Here is a 22,758-nt window from a genome sequence, read left to right on the forward strand (position 1 = left end):
ATTAAAAATAGGTATTAATTTAAGCAATTTATGGAGTTTTATTTAAGTTGTCCAAAGGAAATTTCCAATAAATACTGCAACCCAAACTGCTCACTGCTAACCAAAATTCGACTTAACAAAGTCGTTTTTTCATTTTGATTTGGTTGGTTTACCTTTAAAATCACGGTCATAGTCAACCAACAATCCATTAACCACCTAATAGGTTTTTGGTTTTGGTCAAAAGTTCAAAAACGTCGGTTAACCGAAAACTGATTATTCGGTATTTGATTTACTCGAAAACCGATTAATCTATTTTTGAAAACCCGTGAACCGAATATCCGGTTTTGGGTTAATCGGTTAACCGAAAACCGATTAATCGAATATCCGATTTTCGGTTTTGGCGAAAACCGAGGTTAACCGAAAAATCGATTTCGGTTGCCAGCACTAGTTTGGGGTAATATATTAGCAGAGACAACCAAGTTTATGTACAAGTTGGTTGTCTCTGATATTAGAGGCACAAAGGGTATTTGTATTCCAGAAAGGATTTATGCGACTGATTTTTGGTTTGAAATATACACAACACAAAGTTCTTTAGTAACTTTAATAGTAATATAAATTGTATAATGATGTAGAACTCCATTTTGAGTACGCTTCTGTCCTATGGTCACCACAGGCAGAAATCAACATTACCTGAGGGCAATCTTACTTCACTCTAATATCACTGATAATTTTTAGTCTTAATATTAAGTTTGTTATGCATACATATTGTTATAAATATAATTTTAATTTCTCTAAAATGAGTGTTTTTTTACATGTGATTACAATTTATAATTGTATTTGTTTCAGAGTTTAAATTAATTAATATCTGTAAAAAGGGATTTTTCCACAGAATGACTCTGCAAGTGTGAACAACATGAAATCCCTGCAAGAGTTAAAAAATAAGAAAAATTCCTGGAATAAAAATAATATTAAACACCTAGAACCAATGATTGAGTTTTGTGCATCTTTATTATGAAATGTTTGATAGGAAATAAAAACATAAATTTATATTCAACAAATATATTACATAAATAAACATCTTATATACTTATTATGTATAAGTAACAAAAAAAAAACAGTCCTAGAATCATAAAATATACTAAAACTTATTTATTCAAAAAAAAAACTCTTCATTATTGCACCTTGTGGTGCACCTTCTTCCTTACATAGATATATTATTTATATACATGTAACTGGTGGTAAGGATTCCCATAAATATTGCAAACACGTAATTAAGGTGAAACGTGTGTCCCGATTGCACTCTGAAATAGAGAGAAAATTAGAATGCAAATACAAATACAAATAAATATATTACTGTTAACACATTTTTCTTTATAACTAAGAAATTATATATTTGTAACATCATAGTTTTATTTTTGCACCTAGACAACTCAATGTCTGTATGTGCAACACATACATGCTCTAATAATTTAATTTTTTTTTTTCAAATTGAAACATACCATAGATGATTACCTAGACAGAAATTAAGCAATTAATAATTACCAAAACAGAATTTATACAGTATTTTATGTACCTACATACATACATACTCTATAATATTACACAAATGCTCTCTTAAATAATATCACATTTTCAAATATAAACATCCTACATTTTTTACTAAAATTTTTAATTTCGGTTATGTTTCTAACTGTTACAAATAAGAAATTGTACCACTTTGGAGCCAAATAGTTGAAAGATTTGAAATTTAATGTGTCTATTTACATTTTGCCGTGTTTAATAATGATTATCAATAGATTTCCAGTCTAAAATATTAGATTTATAATATGTACTAGAGGTTCTAATAGGTATGAATGAAGAGACTTTATTACTATTGATGTCATTCCAGCAGTTATTGTTTAGGGAGCTTATATGTTAATTACATAATTTTTTATCACAGGTGGTAAATACATAGATGTTTGATATGCATTTTTTAGTTTAAATTGTTTTTGGGAGAGACATCTATTGATGTCATAGTTTCAATTTTCTATAATGTGGTCTACTCCTCAATGGAAAGGTTTATTCCTCTGAAGAGGTATAAAAGTTCTTCTTTTCCATCTTGGTTTTCTTCAGAACTTCGCAAAGAAACAAATTCATAAAAAGTTTAAAATTAGTGGTCAACAGCAGGATTACGATGAATTTGTATTGTTGAGACAACAATGTGAGTTGTGCTATCAACAATACATTAAAAAGGTGGAAATGAATCTCGCTGGCAATCCAAGGTACTTCTGGTCATATATTCAAAATAAAAGAACTGGTTTTAGTCTTCCCTCCAGAATGACATACAATAACAGAATTAGTATGAATATCTCGGATACTGCGGATATGTTTGCAGAATACTTTTCATCCGTCTATTCGGATGAGCAAGTCAATGACATACCATCTTTTGATTTTGATAAATCAATTTGTCTGAGCACTTTAACTCTGTCAACGCAGGATGTTTATGAGGTTATTACGTCCTCTAAAAATAAGCTCTGCGCTGGACCAGATGGGATTCCGGCATTCTTCCTAAAGAAATGTGTTTGTGTTCTTACGAAACCAATACTGTTCATTTTTAACAAATCTCTGGGTACTAGTTCTTATCCCACTGTCTGGAAGAGAAGTTTTCTAAAACCCATTTTTAAATCTGGTAGTAGAAATGAAATTTCCAATTATCGGGCTGTGTGTAACCAATCTGAGTTGCCAAAGCTGCTTGACTGCCTGGTCAGTCATAGGATTGCCTGGAGTTTTAAATCTTTATTTAATCCTGAGCAATTTGGATTTATAAAAGGCAGATCTACTGATGCTAATTTGGTGCTGTATGTCAACTACCTCTACCGCTGCTTTGAGAAGGGACTTCAGGTTGACTCAATATATGCAGATTTTTCCAAAGCTTAGGGTTAACCATAGGGTACTCTTGCAGAAGCTTAGGGCTTTAGGTATTGTGGGGACTCTTCTTCAGTAGATCTCGGGATTCATCAGAGGTAGAACCCAGATTGTTAATCTTGGAGGTACATGTTCCTCTGAAATGTTGGTGCCATCTGGGGTGCCACAGGGCTCTCACTCGGCCCCTGTTTTGTTTTTCCTCTTTTTGATTGATTTAGTTTGGAAACTTGAAAATTGTCGTGTGCTAATGTTTGCTGATGATGTGAAGCTATTTAGGCTTATCACATCCCTTTCTGATGCTGTGCTCCTGCAAAAAGACCTCAATTTGTTCTTTGATTGGTGCCACTTGAATAGAATGTCCCTTAATATCAATAAGTGCCATAAGATTACTTTTTCTAAGCAAAGAAACCCAATTGCTTTTCTTTATAAAATAAATAATGTAGCAATTGGTGTCAAAACAGAGGTTTCTGACTTAGGAATATTTCTTGACTCCAGGTTGTCTTTTAAAAGTCACATCAATCAGGTGACTGGTAGGGCAATGAAAATGCTGGGTTTTATCCAACGGTCTACAACTGATTTGTCTTTGTTTACTTTTAGATTACTTTATTGCTCTCTTGTTAGGCCCATCTTGGAGTATGGCTCAATTGTGTGGTCCCCATCATATAACTGCTACATTGAGCAGATTGAAAAAACTCAAAATAAATTTTTAAGGGTGGCGGCTTTTAGATGTGGTTACAGAAGACAGCAGTATTACTATCAGTGGGTCAGGGATAACCTGAACTTACCCACATTAGAGTCACGAAGAACATTACTCGACTTATGTTTTATGCATAAGGTTTTAAATGCTACTATAGATTGTCCCGAGTTATTGTCTCTTTTTAAACTTAGGGTGCCTTCCAGATTGAATAGACAATCAAAAATATTTTCAGTCCCATTCCACCATACCAATTATGGCATTAATGAGCCAATTACACAAATGGCTCGAAGTGCTAATGGTCTGTCAGGACAGATAAACTTTTTTGACTCTAGGATTACATCTTTTAAGGGGCAGTTAAAGAATATTATTTCATAGCGGCTTTAATTAATTAACTCATCTACACCTTTCACTGATTTATAGATAGTTTTGTATCTGAATATATATGTTTGTATGGGTATGCTATGTAATACTTTTGTAAATGGATTCCGTTAATAAATAAATAAATAAATAAATAGATTAGTAAGAAAAAGCTTCTCACCGATATCTTTCTGGTGACATTGGACTGGGCGGACTCACCCCGGGCACATTAGAGTCTAAATAGACGCACATCCAAGTAAAGTATGAGATCATTAATCCACAAAATAGTGGAAACCATATGCTGCTATAACTCTCCAAAGCGTCCCAGATACTTTGGAAGTCTAAACTGGGGTTAACGTTTAGGCTTTTCATGGTTATTCCTGGAAATTGTGAAGTTAATGGTTTAAATAAAAGTAATTTGGATTGAATGCAGTGGTTGAACTGTATTTACTTACGTTCCTCATAAATAATTTTTATGGAAATTATAAGTAATGCAATGCAAAGTCCTAGAAATGCGATCCTTTGCTCTGTGAGATACGGGGTGCTCTCTTTCCGTTTGTTTAACATGGCGACAGGGGGAAAACGACAAATTACTGTATAATACTATTTGTTTATTAATTTTTTGTTTATTTATAGTTTATGACGTTTCCGGTCCTAGTTTAACATGACTGACACAAGGACATATATCTGGGAGTGGCTAATGTACAAAAAAGAATAGGGCTGAGTTACTTATTTTATCGGGTATTACATCACTTAGGGCCAAATTACGGACCAGCTGGTAAAGTTCCTGTGTGTTATCAGGCAGATAAATGCTATCACAGAACACAAATATATAGAGAAGTGGTGGTTGCATACAAACTGAAAGAAATTCTTCTGACAAATCAGCTAGCGGCCTCTCGCTTGGCAGCGGAAACTGTTGCAACTAACTTGACAGTTTGACGTGTCTAATTGGACCAATCGAAATGGTAGAAAGGCGTGGCCAAATTAAGGCGGGAAATCACATTTTATTTAATCTGACAATCTTATCATTTAATCGTAATATCTAAAGCAAACGCCTAATCAAAAAGGTTACTCATAGAGAAAAGAGCCTTTTTGTTTAGGTGTTAGCATCAAATATTGATCTGAACAAAAATAAAACTTTTCAGCTTTATTTTACATATCTAAATAGGTTAATTTACTGCAATAATTTACGAAAGTGTACTAACAATAGTGTACGACATATCACCAATTGGACAAATGGAAATAAAACAATGTTTTTTTTGCTTTAATACATTTATTATTTAATTTTCTTGGAAAAAAAAAATTACTTAAAATGATATACATAATATTCAATAATTCATTATAACAGACATTATATAAATTAGAATTAATCTAAAAATGTTTAAAATTATTTTGTTAGCACTGAACTACCTTAATTTTATACAGATTAGAAAAGGTTGTCAACATTTTTGTGCTATTTTCTCATAATACATCTAAAGGCATTCCCATTAGGTTAATAATATCCTCATTTTATTAACACATAGAGTCAATAGAGGATGAATTATTCTTATTTAATATACTTGTATCTGTTTCCTAAAGAAAAATTAAACAGATTTTAAAATTATTTAAATTATAATCTAAATATTAATTTTTAAAATTAATTAAAAATTCTATAACAGAGTATTATCGAAAGAAACAATATATCCATTGACAAAACAAAATAAACTCTTTCAAAATGAAAACAACTTTTTAGTATAAACATATATCACTTACATAGAATATTTGTTGGTCTCTTATAATACTAACAACATATCTTGGAACTATAATATTACTAAAAACTTAATTCAAGGATAGATGTTTACATAAAATAAAAAGAAACTCTTAAAAAAACAATTTGTAAGAAAAACATTAAATCTGATCCATTCCGGCTGCTCAGGTCTCTTAGCCGCTATACCTATGTCTTGTCTCAGTGAACACAGGAAGTGGTATGATACGAGCAGGAAATAAAATTAAAAAAATAGACAGTGCAAACCTTATAAATGAATTTACTAAATGATTCATGTAAAAAAAGACAAAATAAATGTTTTAATAAATATGTATTGTAGTGTAAAGCCAGGGGTATCAGCATTATTAAAATTTGTGGAGAACTGATCAGAAGAAATTGTATAACTCAAAGTCTTAATAAAATTTACATTGCATATCCCTCTCCATGTTTTTCTTGTAATATGAACTGAAGGAAATTAAAAAAATCTTTTATTACTGTTTCTCAGAAACATTTAAAATATACATACTCTTATATCAAGGTCAGGAAAATGTCAATCAATTTTTAATTGTTGAATAGAAAATGAGAGGCCAGACATTTTGTAATATGTACCTATTTATAATAATCAAGTTAAAAATTAAATACTTGAAAAGTGAAACCTCTTCATTGAAATCAACTGAATTTGATTTTAATAAAGACTAAAGATTGAGAATACAAAAACATAATAGTAATAAAGAAAATCAGATTTTCTTACCAGAAACCTGGAATTGCTTGCCGCAAATTAATTAAAACACTACTCCCAATATTGAAAGAGAACTTTTTAGAAAAAAAGTCATAAATTTAAAATAACATTCTTAAAACAAATAGCAAACTCAACCCACGCTGGCATTCATTGAAATGAAAAACAAATTCAAATGGTATGACAATGACAAATGATGTTCTATCAGTCAATGTCAACAACTGTCTGTCACCTCCCTGTCAATTTTGCCAAGCAAGATGGCCGATATACGATTCCGATTTTTACCATACAAGTTTCATCCATGTGAATGCTATCCTCTCGGTAAACCTACCTGTAGCTGTAGGAGGAATGATGAACCAAATTTTAACCTGTTGTTAAGTAACAGAAGGTTTACAGTTTGGCAACATCGTAATAATTGTTCTGGTTGGTAGTTGGTACAATAATCTTGGGAAAAGAAGAAAGATTATAATATTTATAGGGCTATGAATCTCCGGTCCTGAGAAAATAAATAAAATAACCAAAAATAGTGGAACTGTTTGGTTTTTAATTTGAAATAATAGTTACAGGTACTTGCATACTTGTTTTGTGCCAAATCCGATATTCTTTCTGTTAGTACTAGTATTAATAGGTATTTGCATTTTCGCTAATTGTTTGTAAATATACCACCAGACATTTGATAGTGAATCACAGTACACAGCTTTTTAGAAACTGCATACTGTGCAGTGAATTTGGTAGAATTTTAATAATTTTTTTAATATTATTTTTTTAGAGGATGTCTCAACAACCTGATAAAAAAAAAGGTCGGTAAACTTTTCTAAAAAAGAAAAATAAATTATTTTGCTCTGTAATTTAGTAAATCAATATGCAGGTACAATTGAATCAAAAAAGACTGATGCAACATCTTGGGAAGAAAAAAATCAGGCCTGGGAAAAAATGACAGCAGAGTTTAATGTAAAAAACCCTGTGTCAGGAGTGGTTCGAACCCTGAATAATCTTCAAACAAAGTATGAGGGTATAAAAAAAGATCTAAGAAAAAAAAGTAGCCAAAAACAAACAGGAAATATTTAAAACTGGTGGCGATAGTGCAACCATAACACCTCTTACCACCTATGAGGAAATAATTTATAATTTAATAACACTGAGTGTTTAGGGACTGCCCTTAAGATATCATGATGATAGTAAGTGACAGAATATAGTGGCTCGAATTTGACGTTCACGATCTCTTATAATGATATAGATGTTATGATTATAGATGTTTTGTTTTTATTTATTAGTCATATAACAGTGACATAGCCAGCAAAGAGGGGCAGGTGAGGGAAGGGTGTAAACTGTAACCTTACGTCGGGCATTGTCAAATAAAATAAAGACAGATTTAACCAGATGAAAAATCACAAAATACTTATACAGATTAAGAACAAAATTTAAAATATTATACGCAAACTTCTTGCAAAAGTATGCAAGCTCCAACTCTTTGAAAAATTTGAGATTAAATTTCCTAGTAAGCTTTTTCCTGTTGTTAACTTATTCTACTGGTAAGCAAGAATTATCCTGCTGGTAAGACAAAGTTCATTATTCAATTTTTAATGTTACCAGCAGGATAACTTTTCCAGACACTTTACCAGCTGGTCCATAATATGGCCCTTATAGTAAAAATCAATTGAGGGGTTCCATTCCAAAACTGGCGTTGTCCACATTGAGTATAATTTTACAATTGGCAAAAAACGTTTTATAAGTGCTATGAATATGAATGTAAGCAATTCTTATATCTATAGAATAACGGTAGTAATTTTAGCATTTACTTAAATGCTCTTAATTTCAATTCGACGAAATTTAATAAAATAAAATGGACAAGATAAGTTATGGCATTTAAAGCTTTTTCAACGTTTCGAAAAAAAAGGGATACCTCTTTTGGAATTTATGAAACCTGAAATACACGTTCGGCGGTTAAAAAATTTCGAATATGATTTTTGCGTAATGTGTAAGGCCTGGGACGACGGCCAAAGATACACGACAGGGACGCCACATCTCCGCGATGTCGCCAGCGTGTATCTTTCGTGTATCGTGTCGAACCCATGTTTTAAAATCATTTTGTCCCCACCAACGCTGCGCCGAAGACACATCCAAATGCGCGTCGTCTTCGTGTTGCCGCAGATGTCTGTGCAGCTTCTTAGCAGCAACAAACATTTTTTTTTTATTCTCAATAAAAGTATGCACCCACCATTTTCTTTTTTTTTGCCTTTTTATTTTTTTTTCTATTCCGCAAATACCAATACATTCACACCACATCCTCGTCTTCACTCGATGACATTTTGAACTAAACTGAACAACTAAACGTAGGACAGAGGTGGGTTGCTAAATAGCAACCTGCTATTTTATAACTGCTATCTTGTTTGAGACATATGTAACTATTATGAGCCCAAAAAATAGCTGCTATTTTTGTAGCAGTTGTAATAGCAATATAATAATGAGCACGCGAGCCGATTTTGGTTAGATTAGCAAAACTGTGATGCGCGATCTGCAACTGCGACTGAACGGCGAGACGCGATTTTCGGCTATTTACGGGTATTTTGCATTTTTAGCAAGTAAGGTGGAGAGAGCAGGCATGACCGGAATTTACCGGATCAGGAATTCGGGTCACATTATTTTATATGGTCTGTTTTTAAAAAACAAAATGTGTTTTATTGTTGTTTTTCTCTGTTTAAAGCAATTTATAACAATTATTGGTAGGAAAAGTGGTGTCAACGCATAAATAGAAAATTGAAAAGGTTGTGGACTGTATTTGAAAATTGTAAGTAACTGCTAAGTAAGAAAATTGTAAAAAACGAATGTACCACACTACTCAAATGGGCACTTACCGAATAAGACAGTTGTGGTCTTCTTAAAGGGGATCCCCTTAGTTGCTGTCCAGGCTCACCACTATCACACAATGGTTTTTAAACCGAAAATTAATTAACTTGTTTGAACAATTGACTTAGTATCGACACCAAAAATTAACTTGTTTTCAACGTCGTTGCTCTCGTAAGTGCTTCGACCTTGCACATCCCGCCCAGATAATGGGAGAAAAATGGTACATATTCCACGCGAAATGGAGTAAATTTTGAAATTAATGATGGTATGGAACAGGTGGTTATTGGGTGACAAGGAATATCTAAATATTGTAGAGCCAGGAGGACGTTCATATTACATATATGTATAATAATAATAATATATATTTTATAATATATCGTCGAGATTTTCAGTTAGATCCCCGTAATTTATTTCTCGAGTTCTAAAGCCCGTTTCAAACGAATATAATATAATAATCGTGTAAACCGAAAATTTAATTTTAAAAAAGTTCGAATTATTTTTTCTTTTAACAGTTGTATGTATAATAAGTTTGTAAGTGCGAATTAAAATTCGTTGGAAAAATCCTGAATCCAGTATCGTATTTATCGTAGATTAATCCAATTTTTAAATAAAATGTAAGTTAAAAAATTAATTTGTGTGACCAATGGGGACAAAAAACATTCTTAAAAAGAGCAATCAACTTTACTTAATTAAAATTATGTATATTAATAAATATACATACATACATACGCATACGTAACGTGTCAGATAAAGCTGATGTAATAACTGTTATTTAAATAGCAGCTATATTTAACTGCTATTTCTGTTGAGCAGTAGCAATAGCAACTGCTATACAAAAATAGCGGGTTTGACCCATCTCTAGACGGCCTTAGAGTTTGTCTAGCTAAGGAAAGGTACACCATCTGTTTCAAAGCTGCGCCAAGTTTTGTCCCTAATAACAGTAATAACGCGCGATTAGCGACAGTAGCGCGCCTTTTTTTAATTTTAATGTTAGAGCACAGAACACAACGGCACTGTTTATATGCAAATCGGGGCGATCGATACCGTTGCTTTGGCAGCGGCGTAAACAAATTTACTGCGCAACCGAGGCGAACAACACGTGCTGTACCTTTCCTTAGCTAGACAAAGTCTAGCCGATCATGTTTAAAATTTATTTCAACCTTTGGTACGAAGACGGATACAGTAATAAAATGAAAATGGTTTTCACTGTTGATCAAAAGATTAATATCATTAAATGGTATTGTCATGCGGATAGTGCAGAAGAAGTTGTCGGCCGTTTTATATTTGCATATCCTGATCAGCAAGTCCCTACTGCTAAAACAATTTATAATATCTGGCATAAGTTTGAGCAGTCGCGATGTGTAAATCGGTGTGCAAAATGATCTAGTGGCGATCAGGAACCTCGCGTCGAACACCTGACGCTAGGATTGAAAAGAAGGACAAGGTGTGTGCTTTTGTGGAAGTAAGTGAAACTTGTTCTAGCTCCCAAATTTCTGAAGAACTTGATATTCCAAGTCGTACAGTGCGTGATATTTTGAAAAGAAATAAGTACAAAGCCTATAAAATTAAAAACACTCGAGAATTTTTTCTAGAAGATCAAATAAAACGCTTGGAGTTTTGTGAAACCTTAACAGAAAAAATTGATCAAAATGACGACTTCACAAATAATATTTTATTTACAGACGAGTCATCTTTTTCTCTCCTAGGTCGACATAATTCTTCAGTCGTGAGATACTGGTCTCGGAAAAATCTACATTTGAGTGTACCATTACGAACTCAATCAATACCCGCAAAGGTAAATGTTTGGGCTGGTATTTTAGCCAATCACATTGTAGCGCCTTTTTTTATTGATGGTACCTTAAACTCTGAGAGATATTTACTTTTATTGCAACAAAATATTATACCCGCTGTACGAAACTTGGATGTTAATTTTGAGGAAATTTGGTTCAAACAAGTCGGATATCCCGCTCACAACGCTAGACAAGTGCAGGACTATTTAACAAACACTTTTCCTGAACGGCTTATTTCCACAAGAGGTACCATACCATGGCCTCCGCGATCTCCAGATCTGACGCCTTGCGACTACTTCTTATGAAATTCTTTACCAACACCGACATGAAAGAGCCGTTAATTTGGACGAATTGCGTCTTAGAATTATTAATATTTCTAGGTCCATTACACCTGAAATGTTAGCCAATGTCCGTAGAGAATTTGACGACAGGTTGGGATACTCTGAAGCGCAACAAGGAGGTGTATTTGAACACCTTATTAAATAATCCATTTAATTAGAATTATTATTTTGTTTAAGAGTTATTTTTCATTTTATTTTAGAATATTGTATTTAGTTTTTTAAGATTTGAGCATATTAAAGTTGTTTTTTTGACTTGCGATTATGAGCACGTTAAAAAAAACAACATAAATTTTTATCTTTCGTGTGCGCGTAAAATTCCAATACTTGATTCGAGGCTAACCTACCGATCTCTAAGCGCTTGCTAAACATCACTGCGAGCCACAGAACACAAAGAGGAAAAAGGTCCTTGGTCTGTTTTCTGTGCTGCGAGCAAGCCGAAATTAAATTCACATTGCGAGCGGTACGGAGAATCGGCGTCGCTATCGGCGGGAGGTTACCGATGTCAAAGTTTACTGAATAAAATACAAGTTGCTTCACTCGGCGAAAAACCTTTTATCTTTCGATCTCAAAGGCAGGCCGCCGAGCTCCTCGCCGACGGGGAACTAGCAAAAAATGTAAAGGGGAATTCTGGTAAAAAATAGCTATTATTTTACGAGTTTCGTCTAATTCGGACTGTAGGGGAAGACGGAGCACGATTTTATAATAACTTTATTATCTGGAATAAAATTATTATTTAATTTACCTACTTGGGAAAAATATGTATATTGATAATACTATAAATTATTTGTTTTTATAACCACCAAACTAAATAAATTTTACATTATCAAAGTTTACCTAATTCAAGAACTAAATGGTTAAATTTTTTTTGTTAATAATTAGGTACTTAGGTATCTTATTAAAGGTTGTTTTGGTACGACTGGTTTCATTAGGATTTATTTTTAAATCAAAGTCAAAAGTTTGTGTGAAAAAATGCATATATTACTGTTACTAAACTTAACAACTAAAGATAGACATAACTACTAAGTAATGACATGTTTAAATTTTAAATGATTGATTACTACACTTTTTGACGTTTTTGTTATTTTGTCAGACTAATAATAGCATTACCAAAGACATTATAAGTAAAAAACGTAATGTTTCATTCATAACCAGCCCAAATTTTTTTAAAAGCCCGGCAAAACTGTATGGGAGTTGGATTTCTCACATTTCCAGTACAATTCCTGATTTGCCCGAAAAAGTTTTCGAAGCAATCTTGATTTAGATTTCTGGTAAACAGATATTTATATCCCTTACCCTGCAAAGTCTCAAATAATATCAAAATAGCATTAATAGACAGCCGCCAACCAAAAATAAATTTAAGTTGTTTTGTCATATTTTTTCCATTAACATTTATAACGTTTAAGTTTTTAAATAAGTTGTCCATTTCTCTTAAAAACAAAATTTGTTTTTCATTTCCCATGAAAGCATTGAAATTTTGCAGAGTACTCGAATTTAGAATATCAAATAATCTATTCATTTTTTCAATAAAATCTGCAGTAACTTTTGCTGCCTCTGGAAGAATTTTAAAATCAATATAAGTATGCAATGCTGCAACAGAGTGACTAAATATCTGTGTCGCTAATTTAACCTTCATTTTCTGAAAGTTATTTGGAAGAATGTGCTCGCTAGATAGTCTTGGAGCAAGTCTATACTGTTTCATTTTATCATAATTATACATGGTTTCCAAATAACTCTTATTTGTTGCTCCTTTGTTAATTACAAAATTGTACTTAAAAAAAATTATTCCTCGTTGATTTTAACAAATGTGCAACGTCAGACATATATACAAGTTCTTTGTCATCAACTAAAAACCGCGGATTTTCCTCAGATAAATCTAAAGTAGTTTTGACTAATTTATAAAAATTTGAGCCTTGGTCAGAAACCACGCCTAGGACATTTAAACCTGTTGAATTTATTTTCCGAACTGATTCAAATAACATATTTTTAAGTTCATTTGAATTTGGAGATGATTTATAGAAAAAATATGTGATAGGCTGCTTCCAACTGGTTGCAATACCCCGTACGGCCATTAGAACCAAAACGTTGCTGGCAATATCTGTAGTGTTTTCTCTCAAACCTTCCTGGAAACCAATACCTTGTCACTTGAGATATTGTAATATAGATGTGACTTAATGGACATCTCATCTATACATAAAAAACAGTCTTTTGCCTTGTCATTTAAAAAACGCGATTTCAATTCTGTTAATAGAAAAATAAAATCATTAAATCCTGGATTTATTGGCCAGTTTTTTGCGAAACGTTGAAGAGTGGACTTTGACGGCAAACGACAAACGGATGACATTTTTTTATAGGCTTTTGGTCCAACAAGGTATAAACTCATAGCAAATTGTTTATATTCATTTATGTACCTGCTTCCCCGAGGAGACTTGTTCAGAAGAGATAGCTGACTCTTAAGGAATGCACAAAAATCTGCTCGATAGTTGTCATCTAGGAATTTTTGAACATCGTCCAAAGTAACTCCTACTTCCAGGGATCTTTTTGCGTGAGAGCCTTCCTTTTTCAGAGTTTTTAATTTCTTTTCTTAATTGAATTTTTCTTGGAGTCATTGCTGAAATCTTCATTGACGTTTGACAGAACTTATCTTAAAAGTAAAATTTATTTTGGATATACGATACCTGTTTTAATACAACATTAAAATTTAACTCAAAACAAGATCAAAATAATTTAAAATAATTGAAGGTAATGTTTTTTGTAATTTATTGAACTTTACCCAAACTGAAATAATAAAATCTAACAAAAAATATAAATTTTTTTACTCAGGAGCTAAAAAACTATTATAGGGGTAGCGTCGTATTCATTATTAAATTACTAGGTTTTTCTTAATTTTTATTGAACTTTAAGTAAAACATTTAAGTATAGTGCAAGCGTAATTGTTTTGCATATTATAAAAAAGTTCACAGTGCCGATTCTTTCACTTACCTGTATTATTACATACATCCGTCTGGACAGAAACATTAACCTGCATCGGAGTGTCAGTTTGCACGGAAGCGTCACTGAATTCCTTCCTTAATGTGTGACTTGCAATGATGTTAGAATTATCTGTGTCTGGAAAAATAGTACGTAAATTTGTAAATAATTCTGATTTCCCTATACACCAAAGAATCGCAAATATTAAAAGGTACCTTCTATAATACATATTGCCATTATAAGTGCACAAATTAGAAGAAAACATAAAACATACTTGTCGATGCTCTGGTCAGGAACAATGTAGGAATTGCGTCGGGTCTAAGACGTTGATTTGAAGGGGACATAAAACTGCTCTCCGCAAAATGCAAGCTACAGATATTAACCCTTTTATAACATTGTTCCGGAGTAAGATCGGCATATCTATGTTCGCCAGTAAATCCCAAAATACCTTTCCAGAGTTGGCACCTATATTCCATTTTTTATATTAATTTAAAAAAAGAAACAGGAACCAGATCATAAAGTAATTAGGAATGCAATCATGAATTTAATAAACAACTAATTCCAATGTACTTACCTATTTTAATTTTTCGGGCATCTAAAAAACATTAAACCACTTCCACGCTTTGTAAAATAACTGTCTACCGAACAATAAGTCGACATTTTAATATATAAGATATATAAGTAAACTTTGCCGATGCAGTCGTTCTCTGTCTACTCTCTATCTATTAGGTCTAATACATTAAAACTCAATCCGTAAGATTCAACACGCCAAACGTGTATATCTCTCATTCCTTCACAGTTTTTCTCTGTCACAGATTTTACTCTTTTGGAAGGGAGAACTTTTTTTTTTTTAATCGATTTCGAAAGGCGGCAAAAAATATCAGTAAACACGTTTTCGGGTTTTTCTAAAATTTTTTTTTTAAAAGCGCAAGTCCATTTATACCAGTTAGAGTTCTCTATATAAATAATTAAATTCATACAAAAAAGTACTTTTATTATTATTGCCAATATACAATGCTTACGATTAAATAATAAACCTACTTATGAAAGAGTAAGTATGAACAGAATTATTGCATTTCTAAAAAAAAAAACATTAAATTAATTAACACAACTACCTACATAAGTCATATAATTAAGTCATATACTGGCTTTGGGTTTTAAACATGCGAAATAATTCGGCATCGGTTCGCTCCATATCGAAATCCCTAAAAAAAAAAAGTCATTAAGGAGTGGAAATAGTGGGAAATAATAGAGTAGAAGTGGATTTTTTTTAAAATTCTGATCGATTTCCGCTCTTGTTACAGAATACTGTATTTTTTAAATCATACATTTTTTTATTAATAATAAGCACACCGTCAGAAGGGTCAATAATTAGCAAATTTATTAAAATGAAATGAAGCTGAAATGAAAAGAGAAATTAATCAAGCAAGAACTCTGCGTCGATTAAAAAGACATTTTGTCAAAAGATGCAGAACTTGCATAAGAGCTCGTGGTGAACGCTGAAAATTTATTGTAGGCCTCATCCCCAGGAACAATAAAAATTAAATTATTCGATTATTTTTGTAGCTTTGTTTTCTAGCTTTTGTTTTTATGGCATTAATAAACAATCTGATTTATGCATTCAAAAATACGCGTTTTGCTAATAACTTATTTAACTTTACATAATTTGCCTTGCATCTTTTCCTTTTGTATATTCCTGAACTATACATATCTGTCCTTATATTTAATATAAATGCGAGTCAGCAGGTGAGAGGTTTAGATTAACGGTTACATTCGAATAGTTCATACATGAGTCAGTGAAACCTACGATTTAAGGGTTGTACTTAATTCCCTCGGGATATACATATTTCGAAGGAGTTAGCCCATCCTGTATATGTGATTATCTAAGTCTAAAGTTGAAAAAGACCTGAATTCAGGTTGTTTTATACTTACACTGAATTCTTAACGTCATAACTGGACATCGGCGTCGTAATAATACCGACCTCGCTCAAATGTTTTAACAGAAACGTGTTGTCTTGCCGCTGGAACAACGCCATTTCATCCGGAAGACACTTTCGCATTTTAATACTGTATAAAACAATCCTAAAAAAAAATTGAGCAAATTCGAATTTAGTCAACCCTTATATATGTATATATAGGGTGACTGATGGTACCTTAGACGTTTACGGAGAACCGAAATTTTTTTTGAAAATTTGGCGTCATGCATTTTAGGTGGCGATCTAACGATTAAAAATAATTTAAGCGATGCAGCATTGCCTTGCCGCTTATACTAAAACGTAGTAGCAACTTCGTTATTTTAAATGGAATACCCTGTATATTATTTTATTTTCTGATCCGCTATCACTTCATTGTTTTTGTATAGGTTGTTCCTATACCTATCTTTAGTGGTTTTCGAGAAATTAATTCTTTTCTAACAATAGCTCCAAATAAATATTTATTACTACGGCACTGGAACGCGCAGAAAATTAAAATTATGAGCGAATTCTACGGAAGTATTGTATATTATACTCTATTTCAGAAGTGTGTAGAGCAATAAAACCTCATTAGGTATGCAAAAGTGATACCTGGTGATCCACCAATATTTTATGCCACTACCTTAGTTGGGTATTAGTTTCAATGTAAAATTCTTTCTTTTCGTTGATTGCAGGTAGTGCCATCCGGTTTTGGGTCAATTTATGAGTTTTGCCCATTGTTACCCACTGATAAACATTGAAAACGGTTCGCCAAAGGCGTGCAACTGGGACTTGTTTTTTACCTTATAATTAATGTACTTAAATGCTATTTTATTTTAGAATATATTTTTAAAATATTATTAGAATATATTTTAAATATATTTTTTTCACAAATTTATTGAACATAATATGTAGAGTAAAACAGTTGAAAATGTCACTTTTGGATCTGGCACTTTTTGAACAGTGTATAACAATTTTAAATTATAATAGATTGTAGTCTTCTTCGTCATCTGACGAACTGTCATCACCTCTTGACATTATAATTAAAGGATCGACTGTCTGATCGATGAGGTTGTCAAGATCCCACATTTTGTCCTCTTGCTTAATTACATGCTGGACTGCTTTTCGCCAATTCTCTGGTGTCGCTTCCGTAATGGCTTGATCAAACAGTAGCTTAACATCTTTCATTTTAAAAGTCGTGTTTTGTCTTGCTACAAATCCTCTTACCTGCGCCCATATCAGTTCTATAGGATTTAGTTCGCAATGATATGGCGGTAAGCGCAGTACAGTTATATTATATTTTTCGGCTATATCTTCCACGGCGTATGTCATGAAACGAGTTTTGTGTAAGTTTGCTATTGCCAGCAGTTCTTTTTTTATCAAATTTGCTTCAAACGCAATACCTTTTGCAGTCAGCCAATCGATAATTTCTTGCTTTCTCCAACTTGAAGTTGGCGTCTTCTCTATTCGCCGTGAATGATAGCTTGCGTTATCCATAACCACCGCCGAATTAGCCGGAAGAAATTTTATCATTTCACCAAAATAGTCCTCGAAAACGTCTGAGTTCATGTCTTCATGGTAATCTCCTGTGCGAGTAGACTCAAAGGTTAGCAGACCTTCTTTTAAAAATCCCTCTTCGCTTCCAATATGTGTGATTATAAGTCTTTTTCCTTTTCCCGAAGGTACTTTAATACTCGTAGACAGGCCTTCTATGAAAGCTTGGCGAGCACTGGTTATATTTTTGTCTTGCCACATTTTTTGGACTATATAACCTTCGTTAATCCACGTCTCATCAAGATAAAAAACTTTCTTTTGCTCCCTGCGGTACTGCTTGATACTTCTCAAGTATTGTCGTCTCCAACAAACAATTTCGTCGCTCTCCAGTAAAAGTGCTTTGCGGTTATGCTTTTCCCAAGCAAAATCCATATTTTTTAAAGTTTTCCATAAAAGTTTTCTACTTATCAACGGAATACTGTCACCTCGGCCAAGCTCCATTAAAATTTTGTCTAGGGTGGGTATTTCCTTTTTAAAATAAAAAGAGTGAACTTTTCTTCGAATTATACATTTAGCATTTTCATCAAGGACTTTTGTAGGTCGTCCTGGCTTTTGCTTGGGAGATTCCACTTGACCTGCTACTTTTCTTTCCCGCAACAATTTGAAAATGGTGGACTTTCCAATTCCACTCATTCGAGAACATTTTTCAACAATTTCTTGCACAGTAAAACTAGGGTAATCGTGTTTTATGCAATCATGTACATTTAAAATAATAACTTTTTCACTCAGCGATAGTGGAGAGTCCAACGAAAAGTACATCTTTTCGTTGGACTGAATACCTCCATTTTTTAAATATTGGGATAATAATATTGTGATTACACTACAGCGTAGCAGTGACTACTAACGTTTAAAATATGATTTAAAAGTATTTATAGTCTGTATATATTACCTGACCCCATTTTTGCATGTTACAAAGCGTTAAAAGATAGGTACCTATACAAAAGGATTAAAAGTATTTATTTAGTATTTAATCTCTTTCAAAATAAAGGCATTTAATCCGTGAAAATTAAATTCATAAATATTATAAGTACCTGCGCCTATGAACTACCACGAAATGTAGCCAAACAGAACGGAATTCCCCAGTTTATTGCTCTATACACTTCTGAAATAGAGTATAGTCTTCAATATAAAAATTTCCTGTACATTATACAGGGTTGGTCAAAATTAGTGATTTTACGTTAGATACAAAAATTGTGAAAAATACATTTTTTTAAATGGAACATTCTGTATATTATAACATATTCTAAAAGGAAATTGAAATCCCTTTTTAACGAGGATTCATGTTCCTATATCTAAGTAGTAGCAATTTTCTGTAAAAATCGGAATATTTTGACATTCAACTATTGATGTTTAACAGTTACATTTAGTTGATTAATAATAAATACGCTTAAATGTTTTTTTAAAATAGTGACCTAAGAATTCATTAAAATGGAAAGAAATAGTTTATTTTCAAATGAAGTTCTGATGAATCTATTTATTATTCATGGGCAATGTCACAAAATTGTAGCAAGAACATGCAGCTAGTTTAACGAAAAGTGCCCCAATCATAGCTATATAAAAAGGGGAGATAAAACTTAAAATACAATACAATAAAATATAAAGTTAAATTAAATAAACTTTTAAGCCTCTTTTTTTACTGCTGATCTTTTAGTCAATATTTATCATTTTAGGGCTTAACAAAAATGAAATCTTATTACTCTAAAAATTAGTTTTGTCAGTTGAAATATTTGTATATAATGGGGTTAACTGTAAGTATACTCAAAATTTTTTGTTGACAACTTTTTTATGAAAATAATCCATAATTTAGTAGTAGAACAGGGTTTCTTATTATGCATTAATACATGTTTAATTTTATTCTTAACCTAAAATTGAGAAAATTTATATGTAATATTTTGAATAAGGTTTTCTGTTTACTAAAAGACAATCAAATAGCGTTTTTCATTTACAACGGGTCATTAAATTCCCATAAATACCTTCAGATTTTGCGCTCAGTAGTAAAAGATTTTCTGGAAAATTTAACGCTTGAAGATTATCGTACTTGCTGGTTCCAGTTGGATGGGGCACCCGCTCATTGCACTGAGAAAGTGACACGTGAGTTATTTGAGAAATTCGATGACCGCTGGTTTGGGACCATGGGACACCGCTTGATTTTTACTTTTGGGGTAATTTGAAGCAAATGGTATACAAGACACCGGTAAATAGTAAACAGGAACTACGTCAACGACTTATCAATTGCATTGGTCAACAAGATCCTTCTAAAATACAAACAGCGACAACATATGCTGTGCAACGTAGAATTTTTGAAGCGCTTAGAAGTCAATGGCAATCATTTTGAAAATTTTTTGTAAATTACTTATAATCTTAGGATAACTAATTAAATCATTTTTACCTTGAGATTTTATTTTCTCAAACAAAGCGCGCATTAATATTTCGCTCGGAACCAGACGTATCATTGGCGATGCCCACTGGCAATGCTGTTTATATTTTTTCCGCACGCGATTTTGACATTCTGAGGTTATAATTTTATGCGGTTTACGTTTGGACCTGTGTTTCTTGGACCATGGTTTTAAGTAGAAATAAACGTAAGTATAGAAAAATTAATTATTTTGTTTTGTTTAAAATATAGTTTGTAGCTTGCAGAATTACGATTTAATAAAAAATTGTCAAAAAAGATAAAATTTCGGATGATTTAGAGAGTTTTAGTTAAGGTATCATTAGTGATACCTTGGGATTCTACCGATTCAGATATATATTATATTATTATTATTTTAGTTGATAAAAACTACTTTTAGTTTTTATTTTTTGATGATAATATTTTTGTTTTAGGACCTTTAACACAAAAGGAGCTTCAAGATTTAGCAGAATATTGATTTAAACCAGTCGGATATCGGAGAGCTGTCATCAGAAGATGAAGAGGAGGACCTGACAACGCATTTTGCTGAAGATGAAGAAGATCAACAAACAGACTCTTTATCATCAGACGATGACCTACCTCTGTCCCATTTTCTCCCAGCAAGAAAAAAAAAAGTTGGGGCCGAACTGCTAAGCTAGAGGTACATTCTTTTCCATTTTTGAATGACGCTGCGTACCCCATCAAATATTTAGAAAAATACATTTTAGACGACTTTTACGAAGATATTGCACTTTACACAAACATGAGAGAAGTAAAGGATAAAGGTCGTTCTTTCGAGACTACTTCTGATGAAATAAAAATGTTTTTTTTTGAGTGTCGATATTAATGGAAATTTACGGACTTACGGAAGAATTCGGATGTTTTGGTCCAGAGAAATGAGGGTTCCCATGATATCTGATAATATTACCAGAGACCGATACTTTGGTTTGCGCTGTCGTCTAAAACTTGTAGAAGATGACAAGATATCAAGGGAGCAAAGGAGTTTAGGTAGGTTTTGGAAAGTAAGGCCAATGCTTGACAGAGTTTTGGATGTAGACAAAATTAACGTACCGAGGCAGCATCAATCGACAAACAGATGATACCAGTCCATGGTAAAGTAATAATGCGACAATTTGTGCGTGGAAAACCTGAACCAGTAGGCATTAAGAAATTTGTAATGACAACACCAACTGGAATTCCTTTGGATTTTTACTTGTACGAAGGAAAGGGCTCATCCCTAAAGTCAGCGCTAACTCCTGTACCAAAGAAGCTTGATATAGGTGGCAGAATGATACTCAAACTAACTGACACTTTACCAGCTGTTGTTTCAATTTACACTGACAGATATTTTACATCTATTCTACTAATAGATGCATTATTGTCCAGAAAACTTACCCTAACAAGAACCATGATGCTTAATAGGCTTCCAAAAAACGCAACATTTTTAAAAGATAACGATTTAAAAAAATCAGGTAGAGGTTCCCATGACCAGTTGGTAAGACAGGATTCCAACGTCAATTTAGTAAAGTGGTTTGATTCGAAACCTGTACACTTTGCTTCATCATCTACTGGCGTTGAGCCACTAGGAACATGTTCACGTTGGTCCAAAACCGAAAATAAATACATAACAATAAAACAGCTTGCAATAGTAAATGAATACAATTTAAAGATGGGAGGGGTGGTGGACTAGTTGAGCCCGTACCAGACAAGAGAGACAGAAACAAAGACTTTCATGAAGAACCAGCAAAAATCACGATCTAAATGTCGAAAACCTGGCTGCGGAAAATTAACATTTGCAAAATGCACCTCCTGCAATATTTTTCTGTGTTGTAGCGTTGCAGAAATTGTTTTGAGTTATTTCATAACTAATATAATATTTATTATATTGTATAATACCTACAAGTGCAATGTGTTTTTGTAAATTTCATGTAATAGACTCTTGGGTCTGAAGAGGATAAAGTTATTTTGTATTCGCACAAATTTTCTTTTATCAATTTTTTGTAAATATAAATATAAATTTCGTTGAATTTTCGGCATGTTCTTACTACAATTTTGTCACATTGTTCATGAAAAATAAATAGATTCATCAAAACTTCATTTGCATAACACCCATCTGTATTACTTAATTATTGATCAACTAAATGTAACTGTTAAACGTCAATAGCATAGCATTGTTTGGTCAGGACCTTTGATGGCCATCTAAAGCAAATAAACAGAAAACCTCGTTAGAAAAGGAGTTCAATTTCCTTTTAGAACACGTTATAATACACAGGATGTTCCATTTAAAAAAATGTATTTTTCACAATTTTTGTATCTAGCGGTAAAATCACTACTAATTTTGCCAACCCTGTATAATGTAGAACAAATTTTTATAGTGAAGACTAATGTACAATACTTTCGTAAATCACGCTCATAATTTCAATTTTCTGCGCGTTCCAGTGCTGTAGTAATAAAAATTTATGTGGAGCAATGTTTTGGTCGAAAAATAAAAAAAATAA

The 22,758-nt window shown here is 32.6% G+C and overlaps 3 protein-coding genes across 3 annotated transcripts in view; all 3 read right to left on the reverse strand.

The window, feature by feature from the left end:
• The window catches only part of LOC126744782 (uncharacterized), a 55,391-nt gene extending 44,749 nt beyond the window's left edge, over positions 1–10,642 (reverse strand). The window contains exon 1 of the mRNA XM_050452370.1: positions 10,425–10,642. The gene's annotated coding sequence lies outside the window, so the exon portion shown is untranslated. The remainder of the gene's footprint in view (positions 1–10,424) is intronic.
• On the reverse strand, positions 1,023–4,748 carry LOC126745641 (ADP-ribosylation factor-like protein 6-interacting protein 6). The gene is made up of 3 exons (XM_050453613.1): positions 4,393–4,748; positions 4,119–4,317; positions 1,023–1,280 (listed from the first exon to the last, which is right to left on the reverse strand). Exons 1-3 carry the CDS (start codon positions 4,502–4,504, stop codon positions 1,181–1,183), a joined length of 411 nt encoding a protein of 136 aa, XP_050309570.1. The 5' UTR covers positions 4,505–4,748; the 3' UTR covers positions 1,023–1,180.
• Positions 10,643–15,335: 4,693 nt separating the features above from the next.
• LOC126744987 (uncharacterized) overlaps positions 15,336–22,758 on the reverse strand; it is a 28,349-nt gene continuing 20,926 nt past the window's right edge. The window contains exons 6-7 of the mRNA XM_050452649.1: positions 16,295–16,444; positions 15,336–15,567 (exon numbers count right to left, since the gene is read on the reverse strand). Of these exons, the coding sequence (XP_050308606.1) occupies positions 15,495–15,567; positions 16,295–16,444 (223 nt within the window). The 3' untranslated portion in view covers positions 15,336–15,494. The remainder of the gene's footprint in view (positions 15,568–16,294; positions 16,445–22,758) is intronic.

Source organism: Anthonomus grandis, chromosome 1 (assembly GCF_022605725.1).
Source record: "Anthonomus grandis grandis chromosome 1, icAntGran1.3, whole genome shotgun sequence".
NCBI lineage: Eukaryota > Metazoa > Arthropoda > Insecta > Coleoptera > Curculionidae > Anthonomus > Anthonomus grandis.

Excerpts from the sequence above, each read along its gene's own strand:
- LOC126745641 (XM_050453613.1), bottom strand. The coding sequence starts at position 4,504 with ATGTTAAACAAACGGAAAGAGAGCACCCCGTATCTCACAGAGCAAAGG. Across the intron at positions 4,318-4,392 it reads AAAAATTATTTATGAGGAAC|GAATAACCATGAAAAGCCTA; the intron begins GTAAGTAAATAC and ends CACAATTTCCAG. Across the intron at positions 1,281-4,118 it reads ATGTCACCAGAAAGATATCG|AGTGCAATCGGGACACACGT; the intron begins GTGAGAAGCTTT and ends TCTCTATTTCAG.